This window comes from Zonotrichia albicollis, chromosome 36 (assembly GCF_047830755.1).
Source record: "Zonotrichia albicollis isolate bZonAlb1 chromosome 36, bZonAlb1.hap1, whole genome shotgun sequence".
In the NCBI taxonomy this organism is placed as follows: Eukaryota; Metazoa; Chordata; class Aves; order Passeriformes; family Passerellidae; genus Zonotrichia; species Zonotrichia albicollis.
Genome location: NC_133854.1, coordinates 3,499,955 through 3,524,229, shown reverse-complemented (window position 1 = coordinate 3,524,229; position 24,275 = coordinate 3,499,955). Strand labels below are relative to the sequence as shown.

At 52.5% G+C, this 24,275-nt stretch overlaps 1 protein-coding gene across 1 annotated transcript; it reads left to right on the top strand.

The window, feature by feature from the left end:
• Positions 1-2,570: 2,570 nt before the first annotated feature.
• Positions 2,571-23,916, top strand: LOC141726559 (hydrocephalus-inducing protein homolog). Its single transcript, XM_074531486.1, has 10 exons — positions 2,571-2,600; positions 4,390-4,524; positions 5,969-6,168; positions 10,123-10,247; positions 12,149-12,353; positions 13,534-13,714; positions 17,366-17,589; positions 19,516-19,583; positions 21,733-21,965; positions 23,812-23,916. Exons 1-10 carry the CDS (start codon positions 2,571-2,573, stop codon positions 23,914-23,916), a joined length of 1,506 nt encoding a protein of 501 aa, XP_074387587.1.
• Positions 23,917-24,275: the final 359 nt, after the last annotated feature.

Below are 24,275 nucleotides of genomic sequence, written 5' to 3'. Positions count from 1 at the left end.
GTTCAGGCAGTTCTGAGAGCTCTTCCCCATTCTCTGGAAAGGTCACTGCCTCAATCCAATGAAACGTGAGAGGAAACAAATGCCCAAAGAGCAGAAATCCCCAACCATGTTCCATCCAATCATGGAGAAGCCAATGGGACAGAGCCACATGGCTGGAGTGTGTGTGTTCCACTCCATATTATTAATTCACTGATGCTAAGTATATCAGCAGGAAAACTCCCAGGGCTTCCAGGAATGTCCTAGTGGCTGTGATCACAAGTTATTCACCAGTGCCACTTGTTCAAGAAAAGCCTTTCTGAACAAGCACAACTCTGAGGCTGTAGCTGGTTTACTTTTGCCTTTCAGCTGCTTCCCTTTAAGTTCCAGAGGGAGAAGTTTCTCAGCAGGAAGAAGGAGGCCAGCACTGGGGGGAGTATTCTGCCCAGAATTGGCCCATTTCTAGACAGGAGTGAGACTCGCCCAAAGGTAGCCTTTTCCTGCTCTTTTCCTTTTTGTTTCACATGAGTTTGAAGAGGGTGTGTGTTTGTGACAGGCTTGCCTCCAGCAAAATACCTCAGTGTCCAGGTCATGCTGTCATTGCAAGGTGCTGGGAGTGGTGGACTGATGTGCACTAAGCCAACACAAATACCCTCTGCTGAAGCTGCTGGGGTGTGTTGGAGTGCAGCTGCCATTGCTAAAACAATGGGAGGAAGGCTGGGGACACAGAGGCCCAAAATTGCCCTTTGCCATTCTCCTGCTGAAGGAGCCACCTCTTGCTTTGGTGTGGTCACCATCAAATGCTCGGGACCACAGGATTCCCTCCAGAGTGGCAGCGTTGGCCTTTGAAGGCCAAGGGTCTGCAGGAATTCCTTGAGATTGAACAAAACAAATTGCATTACTGCTTTGGGCTGGAACAATGTGTTGGACCCTGAGAGGGTGCTGGATTTTGCAGGCTGCCAGATGTACAGGGGACTGGCCCTGGGCAGAGGGGAATGGATGTGCTTTATCTGGATCAGTGCCTACTCAGAGGTGTGTTTAAAGCTGCTTTTCTGGCAGGACTAGCTCGGTATAAAGCACAGTCCAAAGGGGTAGGTGACTGAGGTGGGCTGTTGAGCAGGAAATTGGAAGCAAGAGACACGGAACACAATCCAGGTAAAGGATTGTCCTGGAGAGGAGCCTTGGGAACACCTCAGGGAAGGGCACAGCTAAGGGACAGTGTGCTGCAGCCACTCCCTTCAGCAGAATGTGTCTGCTGTGAAGTCACAGAGGAGACCTGCTTGCGTCTCTGCAGTGACAGCAGTGTGGCTGGAGAAGGCAGACAAAGCAGGGCAGAGTTTTCTCCAAGCAATGTCTCTGCTGCAGAAGCATTTGCTGTTGTTGTGTCATTCCAGACGTGCCTCTCCAATGGCATGAAATAAGATTGCAGTAATGACAAGAAAGCACCCATTTAAAGGCCATTGAAAAAGGAGATACCAACTCTACTTTTACCCAAGTTGCTGAGAAAATAACTGAAACTTATCCTCATTCAGCATTCACCTTACTTGTCTTTTTATTTTCAGCTCATTTGTCTTTTTATTTTTGCCTTTTCCTCTCTTTGGAACACACTAACTTTTAAATACAATGAAAAGGAAGAAAATCATCTAACCAAAAGAAAAGTGTTTCTTAGTAAGGATTCAGCTGAGCTGGGGATGTCTCCCTCCCTGAGAGCCAAGCACACACACACCCTCTAAGAAAATGGCAGTCTTTGTATCCCCTTTGTACCCGGCTGGGGCGGTCCCTGTGCCCTTTGCCATTGGATGGGTACTCAGGAGCTTCCATTCTCTACTGAGCACCAACTTTTCTGTGCCCTCCCTTCTCATCCTCCTTCCTTTTGGTCAGGTCTTCAACCCTGTCCCTCTCACTGTGACACTCAACAAACCAACCTAAACAAATCCAAACCACAAATAACACACAGAACCAACAAATTCCATTCTTTTGCTTAATAACCTTTTGGCTTCAGCCAAATGTCACCTCATCTCTCACACCTCCTCTGATCCTGTGCTCTTCTTCGTGATGTCTAAGTTCTAGAGCAAAAAAAATATTTGCAGTTGTGTGGGCCTCGGTTTCCCTGTCTCAGAGTAAAAGACATCCCAAATCCTTCCCATGGAGTCTCCTGTAAATTCATGGGTTTTACTTACTCCATGAGTGCTCAGTCAGTGCCCCAGAGCTCTGTGACCACATGGGCACAGGGCTGTGTTTTAGGAAAGTGCTGCCTGGCATTCTGGAGAAAGAAACCTGGAGAAATCCTCGCCAAAAGAGCAGCTTGGCTTGAGCCTGCTCTGTGTGGCCCAGCAGCTGTGGATCAGCTCAGAGCAGAGGTGGGTGAGCCACTGTTTGCCCAGTGTGGGCTGGGCAGACGTGCTCCCCCAGAGTCTGTACTTCACTGGGGATCAGTGGAAGATTCTCCTGCATGAACCTTCCTCCCAGCAGCTGAAGCTCTCCCTGCTCTCTCTCCTCTCCAGCTGCCGTCAGCTGCCCCGAAACAGAGCTGGTTTGGGGTTTCCCCACCAGAGCTGGTATTTCAGAACTTCGTCGCTCGGAAGGTCTCGGAAATGGTGCTGTCTCTCATGAATAAGGACAAGGTAAGTGCTGGCACCCAGAGCTTTAACACTGTGCTGGAAGAGGAGAGTGCTGTCATTTCCTCAGTGTACAGCAAAGCAAGTTATCTGCTGCAGCACATGCAGAAGAAAATGTCTCAGCACCTTCTTCTGCAAGATGGTGGAAATCTTCCTGTGCTGGGAATTGTCCCCTGGTTTTGGCCAGGCGTTGATGGTGTCTATCCCAAAGGAGTTTCCTTCTCTTGAAAGCTCTGGATTGACAGGAATGTTGAGGGCTGTATAGTTCTTACCTGCTCTCAGTCTTTTCCTTGGTTCTATAGCATACCCGGTGTGTCCTTGGTTAATCTTGGCTCCTGGTAGGAATCTCTGCCTCTCTGACCCAGTTTGGCTCCCTTTGTGCAGCTCACAGTCAGAGCTCAGGGGCTGAGCCTTCTGCACTTTATGCTGGAATCACTTCTCATTAATGGCATTGGCCCTGCAGGAACCGTGTTCTGAAAGAGCCCTGCCATCAGAGTGATGGAGCAGAAGCAGTGAGAGGCCTTTAGGTGCCACTTGAGGCTCCTGCTCAGCTTCATCCAGCTCTGCTCAGCTTTTCCAAAAGCAACATGGTGCTCTGCTTTCCCCTTGCAGAAGCACAGCACATCCAAAGCCATGTGCTCCTGGAGGTTTCCACCTTCACCTGAAGAAATTGGGATTGTTTTGCAGTTTCCCAAGAGAGCTGAGAGGGAAAATGTTGAAAAATGTCAGTTGTGTTCCACTGTAAAGAGGAAAACTTGAGACCATTTGAATTTCAGTCATGGAAACATTTTCTCAAGTGAGGCTTGTGCCAAGAGTGGGCTGGTGGGAGGAGACAGGAGGGAGTCCAAATCATCTGGTTTAGACTTTTGGAGAGCATTTTGGTGCTCAGGGGTTGATGATATCAGTGCTAGAAAATGCATGTGTGCTGTGTCTGTGAGCCCCAGAGGGCAGAACCTGGCCTGCTGGCTGCAGGCAGGAATGCCCGGCAGCCCAGCTTGCCTGCACAGGCAGCAGGAAGCCCTGGAGAGCCAAGATTGGCTTTGCATACTGGAACCACACTGTCAGTCAGTGCTGGTCGTGTTTCTCCAGGCAGAAAATGCCTCTGAAGCCCCATGGTCAATAGACACCGCCTGTCTGTGTTTCTGTTACTTTTGGCAAGCTGATTGTTCTCATGGTTTTATGATCCTTCCTAGCTGCTTTACTGCCCATTTAAATTCTCTTTGCCATCTCCTTGTTTTAGGGATTGTCTTGGTGTGTTCATTCCTTCTTTTGCTTTTCAGGTTTGCTTTTATTCCCAGTAAGACCACAGTGTTTGGTCTCCTGTCTTGCTGCTCTGCCTGCCTGACTGTATCCCCAGATCATCCCTACCCAAACCTGATCTGCTAGAAGGGAGTTTCTTCCTTCCCCCACAGTAATGTGCTGGTTTGCTTTTAGGTAGCACATTCCCCCTCTGGAACATGACAACTTCATGGCTGTGTGCAGGCAGAAACCAGCAGGTTTTTTGGCCTTGTTGAATATGCAGGTGACTTGGTTCAGGTGCTTTGTCTCCATCCTGCTGGTGCTGACCTGCTCGGCCCTTCCTTCCCAGCAGGCGCTGCCCTACTGCCCCTGGCCAAAATGCTGGAGCCAGAGAGAAGGGATTCAAGTTCAGCCTTGTGAATGATGTGCCTTTGCCTGCACAGCTGAAAGTGCTTTGGAAAAGGGGCAAGGGAGGGATGTTAGCAGGGCATGGACAGGTCTCCTCTCGTTCTGTTTCCACAAGTGGCAAAATCATAATTTCATGTCTTTGCTGCAGTTTCTTCACGTGGTGAAGGTCTCCATGGAGAGCTCACCTTACTTCCAGCTGGTGAGCTCCAGCGATGCGTACCGTGCCGTGCCGCCGGGCGCCTCTGCCCCCGTGCGCATCCGCTTCACCCCCAGCAAGAACAAGGTGAGGCTGGAGGGGCCAAAGCACACAACGATCTCCACAGCCATTGTTTGCCCTGCACTCTGGCTCCAGCCCATTGCATGCTGTGAGCTGGGCTCCAGGCGTGGGCAGGCAGCCTGCAGCCAGTCACACCTTGGCACTGCTGGCAGGCACTGCAGCCAGGCCTGACAGGCTCTGCTTCCCCTCCCTGCACATTCCTGAGCATTGCCAAGGGAAGATGCACAGGAAACAGGATGAAAATGACAGAGGGCTGTTGATAGATGTTGGGCCATCTCTAGGTCCAGTGGAAGGGGTTTCATTCTGATGGAAAACACCAGAGGAACAAAGAGGTCAGAGAGCTTTCCTCCTTCGTGGACTGCCAACAGCTTCCCTGCCTGCCCCTGGGCTGGAGCAAAGCCCGTGCTTTTTCACCCCCTGTGTTGTGCAGCCTTGCAGCTGCACTTGTGCTGTCCCAGAGCACAAGTGAGCATGGCACAGCTGCAGGGCCAGGGCAGAGGATGTGCTGTGCCCGTGAGCCCGGCCTGGCACAGGCACACTGGGCTCTGGGTGCCCTTGGTCAGCAGGAGGTTGCTGAGCTGCAGGGCACTTGGACACCTGCCTGGAGGAGCTGATGCAGGGCAGGTACAAGCTGCAGGCAGAGCTGTGAGCCCAGAGCCCATGGCAGCGACACTTCTGGGGCTCTGTCTTCATGCCTGTCCCTGTGCTTGCTCTGTCAGCTGGCACCCATTCCGTGCCAAAGGTGCTTTTGTGGGGAGGTTTGAACAGCAGTGCTGAGGCCCTGGCAAGTCTGATCTCAGTGCTGGGATCTGGAGGGTTCATGTTCTGATCTGGAGGCTTGTTCATACAGAAGGGTTGAGGGCATGGCATGGAAGGGAGGAAGCCTTGCAGGGAAACAAAGAGAGGCCCTTTCCAACAGCATCCTGCTACCTCTTAGCACTGTTCTTCTCCTGACTTGGTTGGACAGGCAAAGTTAGAGGGGAGTTGTGAGCCAGCTGATGTTTCTGCACCAGGCCAGAGGTGCAGGATGTCTTTGGGTGCAGCTGTTTTCTCCTCTTCCTTTTGCTGCTTAGAGTCAGTTGAACACTTTGTCCTATTGTCAGACAGTGGGAATATAGAAGCCTAAAGAGCAATGTCCTGTGTTCCCCAGCTCCATGTTGCTTAGAAGGGGCTTAGGAAATCCTTAACATCATTAAAGTTTAGAGTAAAAATGATGGTGGCCTAGGGCTGTTATCTGTATGACCAAGTGACACAAGAGCTGAATGCCACTGAGACAGATTTTGCAAAGTGCACTGGTGCCTTTAAAATGTGACATAGTAGTAGAACTTAGTGTTCATTTGAGGGTGCAATAGGTAAATTGATGCCCTTGAAGGGGTACAGGAAATGGTTTTTCTTCTGCCATGGGGATGGCACTAAATGTCCTGTGCTGAGCCAGTTTCTTTTCCTGCAGGATTATTGCCACGAGCTGGTGTGCCTCACTGCCAGGGAAAGGATCGTTGTGCCAATTCGGGCCATTGGTGCCCGAGCTGTGCTGGACTTCCCTGCCCAGCTGGACTTCTCCAAGTGTCCGGTCAAGGTCAGCACCCAGCAGACTCTGCTGGTGCGCAATGTTGGTGCCCGGGCAGCTTGGTACCAGCTGAGCACCCAGAGGTGAGGCAGCTCATCTGTCCCTGTGCCAACACCTTTGGGTGAGAGTGAAGTTGGGAAAGAGCTACAGGAGGAACCAAGCATCGGATCTGCTGCCCTGTAGCCTGTCTGGGAGTGAGCAGGATGGAAGGCATCTGCTCTTGCTTTCATTGGCCTTGGAGCTTTCTGTGTCCCAGATTTCCTGGAAGCTGCTGGAACATGTTGGGAGATGGCTTGCACCCTGCTGAGCACAGGCAGCTTCTGAAACGCTTCCTCAGCACTGTCAGCCAAGCAGAGACATTCTCTGGGAGGCCACAGGCACGTGGCTTTGCAGTGGTCCTGGAGGGGACCTCTGGAAATCATCTGAGCAAACACACTGCTCAAAGCAAGAGCAGTGTCTGGGGATTGCAAGGTGCCATTGGGAGACATGGACCTGTCTTTAGGTGCCATACAAGAAAACAAACATGTCAATGGACCTAGTTATAAAAGCAGAAGAAAACAACCTTTTAAAACCCCCTCCATACCTTATCTTTTCTGCCTGTCAGGAGCAGTAGTGATTCATTGAGAGGATGGATCTAACAGGATGAGAAGTGTCTTAAGGAGCAGCTCACAATTAACAGAAAAAAGCCCAAAATTTAGCTTTCCAGGCCTATCTCTTAGGAGTAATTTTCCTTTGGTTCTTACAGTGTCAGGGATGTCTCCTTGACAGCTCTTCTAGCTGTGGGCTCAGGGAACAGTTTAGTGGTGTTGGCTGAAATTCAGAGGAGTTAAGTTTAGCTGTGGAGCTTGTGTCTTTGGGTCTTGGGGAGCCAGGTGTGTGTGAGAGATGACTGCAGGAACAGAGGAGTCTGGTGGGTACAGCCCAGGGACAGAGGAGATGCAGGGGCTGATTTGCACTCAGTTTTTCAGTCCTGACAGCTGAGTCCTGACCTTGGCTGGGTCCTCTTCTCCTGATAATTTGAAAAGAAGAAGACACCTTCTTTCTCAGGCAAGCCCTGAAGTCATCCGTGGAATGTTATTCCCATCGTGCCACCTGAAGGCAGGAGCATGTAACATGGGGCAGGAGTGGGAAGGGAAGGGAATGGAAGGTAGTGCTGAAGCCTGGCCAGGGATTCCCCTAAATGGCAGCTTCTCTATTGCGGTGAAATTTCTGGCCAAAGCCAAAGAACAGAATGCTGTGCCTTGCCCCCAGCAGGCCCTGATCCCCCCAGCCCCAGCAGAGCTGCAGCAGTGCTGGCATCAGCCCCGGGGCAGATGCAGGAGCACGAGCACTGATCTGGCTCTGGGGCTGCTGGGGCCTTGTCCTTCCTCCCCTCCCTCCAAAGTCTCACGTCCAGCGCATGAACATTGCTGGCCCAAGGCTTCTCCATCAGCCAGCAGTGATGTTCTCACCAGTGGCAATGGGAACAGGTCAGCCCATAGTTACAGCAAGAGGTCCTTAATGAGCAGAACCTGAAGCAAGTTCATCAGCTGTTACTACTGACATGAACAAAGTTCAGCTTGCCAGATGTTCTCTTTGTTTTTGTGTGTGATGCATTCATCAGCAAAGTCCCCAGAACACATTTGAAGTGACCGATTGACTGGCAACAAAGCACCAAGGCCAGGAAGTTTTGTTTCCTCACTGGGGCTGTAGAAGGGCACAAAGCCCATCAGCTGCTGGGCAGAAGCACATTTCCCCTGAGCTGTCCCTGAGCATCAAAGCAGAGTCTTGTGTTTGTCAGGCAAGAGCTGTTTACCTGGTGACTAAATCCTGATAGCTCCTGTTAAATCCAAAGTGCAGCAACGCATCTGCATCATTATTTCCAACACATTGCACAGAGTTTCTCTGCTGGGCCAAGCAAACAGTTACCAGCCTGCATGACAGCCCAGAGTCCCAGACTGCACTGCTGGTAAACACACAGAAACCTCCGGTTCTGCTTCCTTGATGTGCTCCTGCTCATGGTGCTTCATTTAGCTGGGATTGGACCCGTCAGACTGTAAATGGCATCGTCCTTTTGGGTTTCCATGTCACTGTATTGCTCTAATCTGTATTTGCACTCTTTCCGAGTTTTGATTGCTCCTTTTCTTAGAGCAGCTTTCATTGAAATGTTTATAAAAGTTGCCCTTTTTAGGCTAAATCATGATGTTTTCAAGGGAAAATAAACCAAAGAAGCACACTGCCAATTCAACAGGAACTATTACTTGGTCTTCAGGGAAAAGTTCCTTCTCCCTGTCTGATTCCTAGGCTGTAATCTCCCAGGACAGGGAGTGCCCTACCTGTGGTGGTTTGACCAGGAAGAAGTGGGAATTCTGGGAAGCTGTGGTCAAACCAATGAATGTTCTGAGTTTGATACTGACACCTGGTGTAGCCAGTGGGGTTTGGACACACCTCCGAGAATACACAGGGGTTAAAAAGCAGGGCTCTGCCCCTGGCAGGCTCTCTTGGGACGTCGTCGTGGAGAAGAAGTCGCATCTCCCTCCCCTGTCCAGCCGCTGCTGCTGGGCGGGGGAGGGGCAGCCACGTGGTAGGCCTTGGGCCTGGACAGAGATGGGAGGTGAGGGGGCTTCGAGGATGGAAGGGTGGAAGATCCCAGGGAGTCAGCCCTCGGGCAGCCATCCCCCCCCCCAGGAGAGAGAGAGAGAGAGAGAGCCGGCGACACCGAATGTGATAGCAGCCGGCCCAGGAGGAGAAGGGGGGGGGAAGAGTGCCCGGCCGGAGCGGCAGCGTGTGTGGGAGTGCCGCAGCTCCGGGACAGAGACTGAAAGTTTTAACCCCTTTCTTTCATGATTGGGGCCTTGCAAAAATGCTAATCCTCCTAGAAGCTGAATAAGAAGGGAGATAAGAGATGAGATGAGACAAGGACCTGGCCCGAAGAATGTGGAGATGATTGAATGGGGAGAGATGATTTGGAGTGGCCTTTTGGCTGGACTTTTCTTGTGGCCATGGACTCAGTTGTTCCTGTGACACAGAGACTGCACTTAGGGGGAAGCAGTGGCTCAGAACCAGGAGGGTTCATTGTGAGGACCCCCCGGCCCCAGGGGGTTGGAAAAATATGGGGGGGACAGATGTCCCAAAGCAGAGACTGTGCCTTTTTGGAGTGAGACAAGGCATCCTTGAAAGACAGCTCTGGTCCATGCGCAGTGGTGAGAGCACTGGGCATGGAAGGAAGATGTCACAAGCGGCAAAAGGACTCTTTTTCCGGGCGGTGCCGAAGTGACAGGGAAGCACACGAGGTTTCAGTGTGTTTCCAGGGGAAGCCTATGGAACAAGAAGGACTCCTTTCCTCTTCATGAACTGAAGTTTGAGTATTCTAAAGGGTGGTGCCAGGCTGGGCAGTTGGTGATTTGGGAGAATGTATCGGATTGGGAAAGTCAGGTAGTGGGGAGGAGGAAAGTGGTTTTTGTAAGGTTTTCAATTTTTTTTTCTTTTCCTTATAGTTTTTCCCTATTTCCCTGTAGTTTAGGTAATAAAGTGTTCTTTATGTTTAAGCTAAAGCCTGTTTTGCTTATTCCTGGTCACATCTCACAGCAGACACCAGGGTGAGAGCATTTTCATGGGGGGCACTGGCTCTGTGCCAGGCTCAAACCATGACACTACCGTTTGCATCTCTTGAGATGAGGTTTATAGGCAGCAGGAAAAGAGAAATTCCTGAGGGCAGTCAGTGTCAAGTTGTGCATGCAAATAGCTCTGAAGCCTCTCTGTGCTTTTCACAAAGCATTCTCTGATGGGATTGCTGGCAGTGGGAGCCTTGGGCCTCATTGCAGAGAGCTGGATGCAGAGTGTGGGGAGCTGAGGTCATTTTCCCCCCAGGATCTTGTGAGGGCTGGATCTTGTCAGCAGTGGCTCAGTGGCTGTTTGTGATCCTGTCTGTTCTGTCTCTTGTGCTGCCTGTGCTTGGATTGCTCCCTGCTTGGCCAAGGGAGCTGCAGGGAGCTGCAGTGCAGCAGGAATCTCATGGCCAGGTGTCCCCAGGCCTGACCCCTCTCTCTGTGTTGCAGTCCTTTCTCCGTGGTGCCGGCCACAGGAGCTCTGGGCGCTGGTGACACCGTGCAGGTGACAGTGGCATTTCACCCGCTGGCCAGCGGTGCCCATTGCGGCTCCCTGGCCGTGTGCTGCAGCTCAGGTGAGTGCTGGGCCCTGCAGGGCACAGGACAGTTCTGCACATGGCTCCCTCTGTCCCGTCCCTGCATTCCCTCCAGAGGTGCCTCCCCTGTTCACCTTTACCCCAAAGCAAACTGAGAACTCCTTGGTGTTTAGGGGCTTGAGAAAGGCAAAGATTTTTGACTGCTGTTTTGCTGGGACTTGCTGAGTGGAGGAAGGAGGAACTCTGATTCTCCACTACGGTGTAGCTATGCCTGGGTGAAGTTTTATTTGATTCCTGGGCAGTGCTGTAGGTGAGGTCTCCATCAGACTCTCTGCAATGCAATGGATTTCTTGCACACCTCTGTCCCATATGCTGCTTCTCCACTGGCTTGCCACAGACCCTTTTTCTATGTGGCCCTTACACATAGATGTAGTTTCTGTCTAACAACATTTTCAGGCCCTCAAGTTCCTTTTTTGTGACAAATTAAAACAATTTTTCCGTTTTTTCCCCATTTCCCAGGCTGTTCACGCTGTTGCAAACCTCTCACTTCTATCTCCCATTTGATTTCTAGACTGAGGGATCCCATCCAGTCTTAATGTAGAAACTGCTCTGTACTCACTAATCTTTCCTTTGTCCCTTTCTTATTTGATTTGCAATGCTCTAGCTTGGTTTTTCAGATCAGAACAGTATAAAATATTTAAAGACTGGTGTGGCTGTGGGATTGGACAGGGAGATGATTTTCATGGTGCTCATTCTGTAGTGGTTTGTCACATTGCAGAGCCAGGCTGGTTGTGTTTCCTCACCTGTGTCCCCTCCTGCTGTGGGCTGTTGTCCGGATTATCTCGGCTGTTTGAGGGGCCTGGAAAGGCCCGAGGTGGCCTTGGGGCAGCCCGCGTATCGAAGGACGAGAAGAGGCTTCAGTTCTTCTTTCGGTTTTTATGTTTATTAATTGTTTATCTAAAAGATGTTCTTTCAGCCGAACAGAGATCTGCTCAGCAGTCAGCCATGAGCACACTGTGTCGTCCTCCGGACAGTCACGTATCTTTATACCCATTGTTACGTGTACAATATTTATCATTTTTCCCCTATACCATTTATTCTCATTGCTGGGTGCACTTTCAGTAATAACCAATCCAAAAGTGCCACCATGGCCAAAGAAGATGGAGGAGAAGAAGAAGAAGAAGAAGGACAGGACACACCCCAATTCCTCCATCTTACTTCTCTAAACCCCCCTGTACATAAATCCTAAACCCTGTGTCTCACCCTCTAATTAACTAATCTTCTCGCCATTCACCCCGGTGAAGTCCTCTTATCTTCATACAGGTGTTGTCTCCCGTGTAGGGTCAAAGTCCTGCCACCAGACACTTCTGGCAACATTCCAGGACTCCCGGGCCCCCCAAGGGTGGTCTCGGTGGCCCGGCATCTCAGGACTCAGATCCTGAGATCCCACAGGCTGTCACTTCACTTGTTCCTCTGGGCCTCCTTTTGCTGCCCACCTGCCCCCAGGCATATTTGCTGGTCAGCAAGAAGAGATCCAAGGGATCAGGAGACACAGGAGTCTCCTGGGATGCCCGGGGAGAGCCTGGGCAAGGCAGGACTGAGCAGGGCTCCTCAGCCCTGTCACCTGAAGGACTTGGATGCAGAAATCCCGGTGATCTGAGTGGGTCACCGGAGCACATGGACCAATCTCCCTGTCCATCCTGTCACCTTGGGGCCAAATCTCTACAAACACCCTCAGAAATAAGGTGTTTTAGGAGGTGCCCAGGACATCCTCACGCTGTACACACAGAGCTGAAGGATGTGATCAATGGAGTGGTCCACAGAACTGCTCCTTCAGCGCAAAACTGGGACACTTTCTTCTGTGCCCTGTGCTTTGCTCTGTTCCTTGTGCTTCCATCAGCCAGTGAGCTGAGCAAAGACTCCCCTTTGCTTTGTTCCAGGTGAAGAAAGAATCCACACAAAGCTCCAGGGAGAAGCTGTAGATGTCAACGTTGGGCTGAGCACAAATTCTGTGGAGCTTGACAAGACTTTCACCACCATGTCAAGCCACAGAACCCTGTTCATTGAAAACAGGAGTAACATCACAGCCCACTTCCAGTGGAAGGCTTTTGCTACTGAGGAAGAAGAGAATGAAGAGAAGAGGAGGTTGGTTTGAAAGATGCATTTCAGTGAGATACAGGCCCAAGACTGAGCTAACATGTGGCCTCAGGGGATGTTGGTGCTTTTCAATGGTTTAGGCCAAGTAAACCATGCCTGGCACTGGGGTGTGTGTCCCTGGGCTTCAGGAGCTCAGCACTCAGCATTCCAGGTCATTTATCCTCGAACCAGGGATGGCATTTTGGGAAGGAAAGGTTGATTGTGATGACTGGATTTCCTCAGGTCCTAATTGGGCTCTTTTCTCTCTAATCTTCTTTCTACATGACCTGGCAACATCCTTAAACATTTCCTGAGTTGCCAGTCCCTCTTTCCAAAGGTGATACACCCTCTTTATTCCCTTTAGTTCCTTCAAAAGCTCCTTTCCCATGCGGGCTGGTTGTGTGTCCCTGTGCTGCTGTCAGAGGGGTTTTGAGCTCTCAGAGCAGAGAGGATTTTTTGTGAGAGAAGATAGTGCAGGATCCTTTCCCTCTCAGGACATTCTAGTGCCATGCACTGGGATGGGATCCAAAAAGCTCTGGCTCATGAAAAGGTCTCTCCAGGAGTTTCCTGTCTCCCTCCTGCACAACAAAGTTCCTTCCCCTCTCAGAGCCTCTGTTTTCATGCATATTGCATATAAAAACTTGAATGTCACTGAAGGGATTTGGTGCCTGAATTCATCAATTTCCTGTGGAAGTGCTCTGGGATGCTCATGTGAAAGGCAGAGTAGGGAACGGGGGAGGTCCAAAATGGAAGGAACAAAGAGTGATGCTGTTAACACGTAGCTGCAAGCCAGCTTTGTCTCCCCTTGCCAGGGAAATGCTGCAGTGGGTGCTCTATGATATATCTGTGCCCCCCAGAGCAGCTCAGTGGGAGGAAAAACCACTTGAAATGGCTGGTTGATTCTCCCTCAGCTGTGGCAGAGGCTTTGAGGCAGGAGGTTCTCTGGAGGGATGCTGGCTTTGGAAACCTCTGCTGAGCTTGCAAGTGTGGAGTGAAACTCCCTGCTGGGCCAGGGAACAGCAAGTTGTCCTCTGATCCCTGAGGGACCCTTGTGGCTTGGGCTCAGCCTTTGCTGGGGAGCTGCTGCTGCTCCCCCCCAAGTGCTTTGCTGTCCTGCGCTCACACTTCTCTCTGCAAATCTGTGGCTCATGAAACCATCTGCTGGCCTTGTCTCTCCCTGGGGCTGCAGGCAGTGTTTGCTGCGGCTGCCCAAAGAGGTGTCCCAGGAAAACTTCCCAGAGGAGAAAGAAACAGAGAAGGTGAAGGGAGATCACATTGCCCTCCTGAGCAGCATGGTCCAGGAGAAGATGTCAAAGGTGCAAGAAGACCCCATGCTGTTCTCTGATGACATTTTTTTCATTGAGCCAATGGTAAGTGATAGCTGAGAACATTCTCTTCCTCCTTCTCTTCCTCCTCCTCCTTCTTCTCCCACCCACCCTACTCCCTACACCCACCCCTTCCCCGGCTGCGGTCACTGGGCAGATCCTCAGCTGGCTCCATGTGCTGGCAGGGAGGACATGGAGTTTCTGGTGAGGCTGCAGGGCTCACTGCTGAAAGCATTTGTGGCCTGCAGGCTCCAGGCAGGGCTGAGAGCCTGACAAAGCCCAGCTCTGCTGCCAGGCTCGAGCTCAAGGCAGTGCCTGTGTGTCCTGTCAGTGTCCCTGGGAGCAGTTCTTGTAGGCAGGGGCTCCCTCCACACGTGGGGCTCAGCAGAGGCTGTTGGAGCACTGCCAGCTCACACACTGACCCGAAGCTTGCAATTGTTCCCTGGCAAAAGGAGGCCAAATTCAGCCCAAGGTTAATGACAGAAATGCCAATCCCCTCCTTTAACCATGCCTTGCACTATTTCTGAGTGTCCCTTCCAGCGTCATCTGTGAGCCTGGACACAAGGGTGGAAGACTGAAATGGGCCTTTGGAGTTGTCCTGCACACAGGGACAGAAAACCTTTACCTTTTCTGGTGATGCAAGCAAACTGCCACATGCTCCCATCATCCAGAGCCTTGATTCTGAGTACTGTCATTGTGAGAGATGATGAATGCCTGGTGTGTGCACAGTGCAACATCCCTTCTCATCTTGGAGTAAACCCTAGAATATGCCAGCCTCTGCTTTCTTTCAGTACAGGTTAAACTAATATTTTTATTTCCAAGGAAGGGGATCATGTTCTCTTCTTGGTTACTCCTATGGCCCATCTAAGGCCAAGAGCCAGCAGGGCACAGTGGCAGTTGCATCCCACTGTAGCTGACAGCAGCATGATGTGCCCAAGAGCTTGTGTCAGAGCAGCAGGAATATTGTGGAGAGTGGGAGCTGATCAGCTGAGCACTGGGAGCTGTGTTGGGCTGGGTTTGAAGTGTTTCCTTGGCTCCTTGTGTTGTTCACTCATCACTGATGCTCTAAACAAAGGCTTACAGGAGGGTGGTGAAAACAAGCAATGTGAAGTTTGCAGAGCAATGTTTTGCTGTCTCTTTCTGCTGTAGGAGGGAGAAATCGGGCCGAATTGTTCGGCTGAAATCAAGGTGACCTTCAAACCCCTGGAAGCACTGGAGTATGGAAGTGTGGCTTACTGCAGCATCTCAGGTGCAGCTCCTTTACCCTGCCTCTCTCCCCCTCAGTGAAGCCATGGTGCCAGCCTGAGCCCACTGGGCTCCCATGGAAGTGCTGGGAAGGGTCCCTGGTCAGCAGGGCAGTGCTGACACATCCCCCCTGGCCCTGCAGCTGCCAGGGAGTCTCCCGTGCCAGGCCAGGGCTCAGAATGTTGTGTGTGCCTGACTGATCCCAGAACAGCCCAGGCAGTGCAGGGAGAGGTTTTCATGCCATGGCTTTGCCAGCATTCCCTCAAAGGCCAGAGAGCTCCAGAGCAGAACAGCTTCAGTGAACAAGCACTCAGCCCCTGCAGGCCCCTGGCCTGCAGGATGGGCTCCATTTGCCATGGATCCATCATCAGGAAGCAGGAGCTGAGTTAGAAATGGGCTCCCTGAGCCTGGACCACCTCCCAGTGCCCAGACAGCAGCAGAGCAGAGGGGGCTGAGCCCCACTGAGCCTGGGCTGTTGGTAGAGGGAGCAGCCTTGGCCAGCAGCTGCTGCTCTCCCTGTGTGCCAGTTGTCACCTTGCAGCTCTCAGTCTGTGCCAATAGAACACAGTGCTGAGTGTCACAAGGGGAGCACTTGGGCAACAAAGTCCTGTGCTCCTGGGCCAGGGAGTTTGGGAATTGCCAAACTCTGTAGGAGCTTTGTGCCTGCACTGAATGGATTTCAAAGCTCCTCTAGGTGCATGGGAAGGAAACCACAGAATCACAGTATGGTAATGATGGAATGGACCTTAAAGATCATCTAGTCCCAAGGCCCCTGCCATGGGCAGGGACACCTCCCCCTAGAGCAGGTAGCTCCAAGCCCCATCCAGCCTGGCTTGGAACACTTGCAGGGCTGGAAGCTCCACAACATCCCTGGGGAACCTGCTCCAGTGCCTCACCACCCTCACAGGAAAAATTTCTTCCCTAATATCTCACCTAAATCTCCTTTCTTTCCATTTCTACCCATTACTCCTTGACCTGTCACTACAGGCACCAGAAATGTTTTAAACTCAGCAAACTGGTGGCTCAAATTGGAAAGCAGCCCAGGGAATGGGTTAGAAATTGCAAGTCAGCCTCAGGGGATATGTCCTGAGGGAAGAGAAAGGTCCATATCTTCTCCTGCAGCATCAGGAGCTGGTTGCATCCAGCTCAGAGTCGGGGACTAGCACTGAGGCAGCCTGGAAAATGCAGTGGAGCAGAGGGAATGATTGTACTGCAATGGACATCTCTCCCCAGGCCGTGAGAGCAGGCTGCCCCTGCAGCTCAGAGGGGAAGGCCAAGGACCCTTGGTTGAACTCAGCTCTCCTACTCTGAACCTTGGGAATGTTTTTGTCAACACCCCCCATGTCTATGAGGTGAGCAGCAGGGCTTGGGATGGATCCTGATGGCTCCTGAGGCAGCAGCAAGCCTGGTGCAGTTGTGGACTTGCTGCCAACCTGGGCAGCTGTGAGCAGGGAATATTTGATGTACTGCTGAAATCTGGGGGGTCACAAAGGTGTGTCTGTTGTTCCTGAAGCCCCAGTCCCTGCTTTTGGGCAGCCTTCCTTAGGGATCAGCTGGGAGGCTTCCTGCAAAGACACCCCTTGGCACATGAAACCAAGCCTGGGTCAAAAAGCTGCATGTTCAGAGGCTTTTGTGGCAGTGCCAGACACAAAGCACCTTTGCACTGGGCTCTGCAGAAGCAGCTGCTACAAACTGGCTGCCTTTGAGCTTCAGCCCACTGCCAACAGCTCCCAGCCAAGTGTCTTCTGCCTATTGCTGCAATCACAAGAAATCCATGGGAGTTCTCTCCCTTGCTGACCAGTCCCTCACCACACTTCAGCCTCGGTGCATCTCTGGCTCTAGAAAGAGAGAAGTGTTCCTGGGAATAAAGCAAAGGGTTTTTCTACATATTTGCCTCCCCCCCAGCAGAGTCAAGCTTGCAAAAACTTCATGAGGCACTGCGCCATGGCAGACACTTTCAAAATCTTGGCTGTGGAAGGGAAAGACATGCTGGGTTTTCTCACCAAAAGATGGTGCTGTCTGTACGTTTTGATGCTGATGCCTCATTCTCAATGTATTGTTTTCATGGTCTGGGAAAAGGTGAATGAGCAGATGGTGCTGTTGGAGCTGTGCTCACTGGGGCAGCAGCAGCTCTGGGGTGATTCCCTAGGCAGCTGCAATCAGCCCACGTTGCTCTCAGCGCCAGCTCTCAATGCGCTTGGTGCTGCTGAGCAGAAGGGAACTGCTCTGTGTCCATGGGATAAGCCAGGGTGACTGCAGTTCTGTGGAGTTGCCACTGCTCTGCATGAAAACCCAAAGGCAGAACTTGTCCTGTTGTATCTTTTGACTTCTGCCATTCAGCAGCACAAAGCATCTTCTGCCTTTTCTGGGTGTTCATTGCATCATTAGACAATAACTCACCAGAAGGGAAGATTCCACACGTATTTCCATTTTGCTTTCTTGCTGCTGCAGGTGAAACTGATGAACGAAGGAGCTGTTGATGCTCCCTTCACCTGTCTCCCTTCAGCCACCAACGTGGGCTTGTGTTTCAAGTTTGCCCCCAAGGAGGGCATTATTGCAGCAGGTGGGAGCCAGAGTGTGCAGATCTCCTTCAGTGCCACCGTGCTGGGGAGCTTTGAGGAGCAGTTCCAGTTCAGTGTGGCTGGATCTCCTGTGCCTGCCATCCTGACCATCAAGTAAGGACCCTGGGAGCTGGGTGGACACATCTGTGGCTGTCTCTGGGACATCCCCCAGCTGCCTCCTTTTGGGGTGGAGCAGAGAAAAAAGGTGTTTCCTGAGGTGTGAATCTCTGCTCTGCTGCTGGCATTGTTTTAGTGTGAGGCTGCCTCCTGCCCTGTGTGGTAGCTGGGAGCTGGAATGACTCCTCCCTGCAGGGATCTCCCTGTGCCTTGGGCCATGGCAGGCAGTGGGATGGATCAGCTTTGGGCAGCAGCTGCTCTGGGATGTCCCACCTGAACACCCAGCAAGGCCCCCAGGGCTTTGCAGATGGGCCAGCCTGGCTGATTCTGCAGCAGCAGCAGTGTTTGTAAAACCTTGTGTGAATACTCCATGCCAGATGGGCAGCAGCAGCCTCAGCTCACCTCTCATGGCCATGCTGTGGGGCACAAGCTGTGCCCCCAGCTCCTGTGCACAGAGGGCTCTGGTGCCTCCTTTGCACAGCCAGCAAAGGGCTGATGTGGGAGTCAGGAACTGTGCAGCAGGAACTGTGCAAGGACTGGGGCACCATCCTGTGGGCTGGTGCCATGGCAAGAGACAATCCTGGCCCAGCCAAAGGGAGAAGGGCTGATCATAGGGGAGGCAGAGCTCAGTGCTCAGCACCACAGCAGCGTGAGGCCTTGTCCCTGCCAGCCTGAGCCATGTGCTGCAGGATAATGGAGTGGAAGCAGGAGAGCTGGTGCTGCCTGCTCTGCAGCTTTGGAGCTGGGCTGCTGCTCTGGGACGACACTGGCTCAAGGCAGGGAAGAAATGAAAGCAATCTGCACTGGATGATGCCAATGAGATAAGGGAGATGGGTAAAGAAGAACAAGGAAGTTATTTCTTAGCAAGAGAAAAGTGGTGAGCAGGTGTGCCCATAGTGGAGAAACAATGACGCTGCCTTTGTTTTTGGAGGAAAAGTGCTGCTTTTTTCATTTGGAAATCAAGAGGGAACCTTTCACCATCAAATAATTGATTCTCCTCTGTCCCTCCCCCAAAGTGGCCATGGGCTGTTTTTGCATCAGCAACTTTCTCCTTGAGCAGGGGCAGGTGTCTCTTGTTCAGATGTGCAGAGCAGAGCCAGGGGCAGTCCTGTGAGTACAATAGAGGACACAGGTCACTGGTTCTTGATTTTGAACCAAAAGGCAGAGTGGGCACTGATTGGCATCAACCATGAAATCAACTGGTGAGTGTTGTGCAGCTTCAAGTGCTGATTTCAGTGGATGTTGGTGGTTTTTGGAGTGTGTCTGCTGAGTTGAAGGGCAGGTGAGGTGCTGTGCTTGATTCAGGACAGCCAAGTTTGGTTGTTGAAGCTCTTGCTCTTGGCTGTGCCAGCTGGTGCACTGCTGACCAGCTGGTCCTTTCCTCTAGGATTCATCTGTGCCCTGGGTAGAACTCTTGCTGCTCTTTTCAGAGGATGTTTGGGAATGCCCTGGATTCGTGTCTCAGAAAAGTGTTTGTAATGATTGTGTGGGTCAAACTCTCTTGAGAAAGCTCCTCCATGGGAACAGCAGTTGCTGCTCAGAAGGAGCAAAGCAGGGAAGCTGTGGCTGGAAGGGCTGCTTACAGAAGTTTGTGGGGACACCTTGATGTCCATGCCATTGCAGATGGGGAAACTGAGGCACGGAGCCATGTCTGGGTGTGTGTTCAGGGTCCTTCATGGCACCCCCAGCAACCCAGGGGCTTCTCCTGCCTGCCCTGTGCCCGGAGCCCATCAGGGGTTGTTGGCTGCTGCCCCTTGGCTTGAGCTGCCTCCTGTGTCCAGGGCCCTGTGCTGAGCACACGGGGCTGTGTTGGTTGGAAGCCCAGGGTGCCCTGAGCCCAGGTTTTGTGCCCCCGAGCCACGACAGCCGCACCTTTGCAATGCCTTTAACCAAGCCATTGCCTGCTCTGTCCTCGGCCTGCAGGGGCAGCGTCACTGCACCGAGTTTACACTTCGACCTCGCTGAGCTCGACTTCGGGGACATCTCCTTTGGTGAGTGTTCCCTGGGCTGGGACACAGCCTCAGGGATCTGTGCCTTCCAACAGAAAAGCATCCCTCACTCCTGCTCTGCCCCAGCAGCCTCTTCAGGCTGTGAACTGCAGGGCTGCTGTTGCTGCTGCCTCAGGGGGCATTTTGCCATTGTGAGATCCAATGGAAGCAAGGAATAGAAAGGCAGTATTTTCTGGTGTCTCTGTGCTGCTTTAAAAGACAGATGTCTGCCAAGGAAGGTGGGAATCTTCCTGCAATGGAAAGATGAGCCCTTCCCTCCAAATGCTTATCCCTTTGAAATGACAGGGGTCCCAGGAAAAACTGTGGGAAAAGAAATAACAGTTCTTTGCTAGACTATCTCAGGAGAGCACACACAAGAAGGCAAGAACAGACATTTCCCAGATGCCAAGTCCTGTTTTTCCCCTTTGGTGGAGTTCTGGTCACAGCAGGAGGAGCTGTGGGCTCTGGCAGGGCAGTGATTCCCCCCAGCCGGTGCGGGAAGGGAAGGGAAGGAGGAAATGCTCCTTTTGCAGAGCCCCAGAGGGCAGGGGGATGTGGGCAGTGCCCAGCAGCAGCAGCAGCAGCGGGGCAGGCAGGCAGGGTCGGTGCCAGCGCTGAGCTGCAGCCAGGGCAGCCCCGGCCGAGCACAAACCTCCCGCAGCAGCAGCGGCCGAGCTGCGATCCCCGAGCGGGAGGAAGGGAAGCTCCGCTCCCTGCCCAGCCTCAGCTCCCACTGCACAGCCGCCCACGGCATCACGCCACAACTCCCAAAAACTCCCAAGGGAAAAGCCCAGCCCAGGGCCAAAACCCCCCAGAACCCCAATCCCCCTTCCCAGACCTAGGGCAACATTCACTGCCAAGCCTAAAGCCAGAGCAATGAAGTTATGAACTTCTGAAGGAAAGTCATTGCCTTTTTTGAGCTGCTTCTTCCCCAGCCTGCATCACCACGGAGGCGCTTGTCAAGTTGATTTTGGAAGGAATGAAACAAGAAAGGCAAGAGATGGAAATATGGTTCTGAAGCAGGAGATTAATCTAGCTGAATCCAATTTCATTCCTAAGGGCTCTTAGGCTGAAGGCAGCTGTTGTATCTTTGCTTCTTTGTAACTGTTGACTGTTGTCTGCATGTGCTGGCCTCAGTCTCGTTGGAGGTTTTGACATCTGGGTTTGTCCTTTTTGTGCCTCTCTTGCCTCCCTGCTGGAGTCCCTGCTGGAGCTGGCAGCGGTCACTTGGATGGGCACAGAGAAGCTCTGGGCTGCAGCTGCAGTTGTTTTTTCTCCCCATCTGTGTCCCAGATGCTCTTGGTGAGCAGGCCTGGGGAGAAGTCTCCTCCCCACAGAGCTGGCCAGCCCAGCCAGATGTGCAGTGCAGAGCAGGCTGTGGCTGCTCTGTGCGCTCTGCAGGACATCCCCACCATGAGTGTCTGTATCTCTGGCTTTGCAGGATGGAAAGCAAATCTCAGAGCCAAAGTGGGGTAAACCCTTGCAGGTAGCACTCTCAGTGAGCAGCATGGTAGCATGATGTCCCTGTTTGTTGGGTGAGGTGGGACCTGGTTCCTAATTGCTAATCTCAAAGCAAGGCTTGGCTGTGCCCCACTTGAGGGGGCTCTGAGCTGTCACGTGCTCAGCTGTTTGGCCCAAAGCAAGAGATGCCTTAAGGATCCTGCAGAGCGAAGCTGCATTAGGGTGCTTTGCATCACGTTCTAGTTCCTGATTCCATCCTCACTTTCTTTTGCTGTAGCTTCTTCTCACTGACAACTGACTCTTCATATGTCTTGAAAAAGGTGGGAGTGTTGGCAGGCTGAGCAGGGAATTGGACAGCTTGAATTCTCAGAGTAAATGCTGGGTCTGGGTGCACACTCATCACTGAGAGAGAACTGGTTCTGGTTTGGGGCAGGTGAGGGAGCTCGTCCCCATCACAAAGAGAGAAGCTTGCAGTGTTCAGCAGGGCTAGGAGTGGGCATTTTCAAGGCTGCAGTCTGGAATCTGTGTCAAAGGGAACTAAGTGACGATTAATTCCTCATGCAGCTTCTGGGTGAGCTGTAGTTCAGATAATAAAGAGCTCAACTCCAATCCCACTTTGATTCTGCCAGGATATTGCCCCCAGGATCATGCCCTGCTGGGTGCCTGAATGGATATTTGTGTCCTTGCCCAGGCTTTCCCTACACGCAGCGCTGCCGCCTCACCAACAGCTCCGTGGTGCCCCTGACGTTCCAGCTCCGCATGTCGGACGATGGCACGCAGCCGGCTGTGGACAGCGTGGATCAGATCCGCAGGGACACCGACCCGGCCTGGAGCAAGGGAATCCATTTCTATGTGGAGCCCAGGGAGTTCACCATCAATCCCAGCCAAGGCACCATCCTCCCCCAGGGACACCAGGACATCGAGGTACGACAAGAGCCCGGCCACAGCCGCTGCAGCACCAGGGCTGGAGATGCACTGCCGGGTGGGAGGGCTTTAGCTCTGGTGCCAGCTTGGAGCATCCTGGCACTGAGAGATCTGCACTGCTGGGAGGCCTCTGCTAGCTGGCTTACTCGGGATGTTCCTCAAGGAGCACTGTTTGTTTTCCAAAATCATATGCTGAGCTCACAGACCTTATGGTCAAGGCCTGAAGCCATTCTTGTGTTTTTGAGAGCAATTGATTTGATTGCAATGGGGCAGAGCAAGGATGAGGGCAGAAGGTGGCTGTTAGAGAGCTGTCATTGTATCAAGCAGTGAGCTTTTCTTCTTGGTCTCATTTTCCCCTTTCCTGGGGAGCAGAATGATTTGTGTTCACTGCAGGAAGCTCCAGTGGAGACAAAAAATCAGCAGCCATGTGTAGCGGTTCAAATTTATTGTATTGATTCCTTTTTAAGTGGTTTGTTCTCTGGTACCCCGTGTTCTCCCCGAGTTGGTTTACCCCTGGGTTTTACCCTCCCTCAAAACTGTCCCTCATGCCATTCCCTGCCCCTTGTTCCAGCTCTTTCCCTGCTGTCAAACCCAGCCCCTTTTGTTCCCCAACATTTTTTGCCAATTTAACCTGGAGCCAACCCCTGTCTGCAACACCCCTTTGGAATTCCCCTATTCCTGGAGGCCCCATTGGCCCATGTGAGCCATCCTCCCCACCCTCTTACCCAAAGTGGCTCCAGACACTTGATGTAATCCCCTCAGTGCTTCCCTGAGGATTCCCTTTTGGTTTGCTGTTTGTATCCACCCCCTGCTTTGTGTCTGTACAAAATTCCTTACACAGGAGTGTGCAGGGTTCTTTTGGCTCTGATCCTTTTGCATGGAATAAAACCCTTTCTTGTGGAACTTCAAGACAGAGATCCTTCTCCTTTCTCCTCTGCTTGGTCCCTGTGGTGGCTTGTCTCTTGCAGTGTAGAGCAAGAGGCTCTGAGGGCTCTGCCTCTGGTCAGTGCCCACCCTGGGGTAGTTCTGAGGGTTCTGCCTCTGGTCATTGCCCACCCTGGGGCAGTTCTGAGGGTTCTGCCTCTGGTCAGTGCCCACCCTGGGGCAGTGCTGAGGGTTCTGCCTGTGGTCAATGCCCACCCTGGGGCAGTGCTGAGGGTTCTGCCTCTGGTCAGTGCCCACCCTGGGGCAGTGCTGAGGGTTCTGCCTCTGGTCAATGCCCACCCTGGGGCAGTTCTGAGGGTTCTGCCTCTGGTCAATGCCCACCCTGGGGTAGTTCTGAGGGTTCTGCCTGTGGTCAATGCCCACCCTGGGGCAGTTCTTGCTCTTAGGGTTCTGCCTCTGGTCAATGCCCACCCTGGGGCAGTTCTGAGGGTTCTGCCTCTGGTCAATGCCCACCCTGGCGCAGTTCCCCACTCCTGGTGTGGGGCCGGAGTTCTCAGAGCCAGCCCGGGCTCGGGCTCCCAGGTCAGCCATGAACTGCCCAGCACCTGCTGGGCCACACTTTGCCCTCAGCCTCCTGCTGTAAAGCTGAACTCATTGTGGTCAAGTCAGATTTCCTCTGCATGGATGTCTTTGTAGTCAGATGAGAAATTTGCCCCTTAATTTGAATGCAGTGGTGCATGGAGCTGTAGTCTAATGTTTTAATGTAGCTGACCTGTGCCCTGAAAGAAGGTGTGTTTAACAAATCTGGTATTGGCAGAAGGCTTTTGTTACTCTGAGGCTGTGCTCTACACATGGAGCAGCAGAAGAATTAAGGCGAAATCCTCCCTCAGGAACTGGAGGATATCACCCGTGGATAATGAGCTTTTGGAAGGAAGAATTGACTGTTCTTCTCTTCCACCAGGTGACGCTGTGCTCCAACACGGTGATGGAGTTCTACCAGAGATTGCTGGTGGACCTGGAGGGTATTGGCAAGGGAGTGGCAGCCCTGATCATCACAGCCAGGTAGCAGCCCTTGCCTGGCCTCCCCCAGGCACTGCCTTGCCCAGGCTGTGCTGGCTGCAGCTGCCAAGGAGAAGTGCTGCTGAATGCCCTCATGTTGTGCCAACTGGACACGAGAACAGCAGTGCTTGGGCAGCAGCCCGTGGTGAAAAGCACGTTTGCTCACAGCCCAGCACGGTCCTGGGCCCTCTTCTAAAGGCACCAGGAAAGATATCATTGATTGGCCTTGTTTTTGGTGCTTGAGGTGGAACAAATTTCCCGAGGGCCTCCTCTCCTTCTGGCTGCAAGAGGTGGAGTTGTGCTGGTTGTGAGCACCGTGCACTGGTTTGGGCCACACCAAGCAGCTGCTGAGAGTCAGGCTCTGGC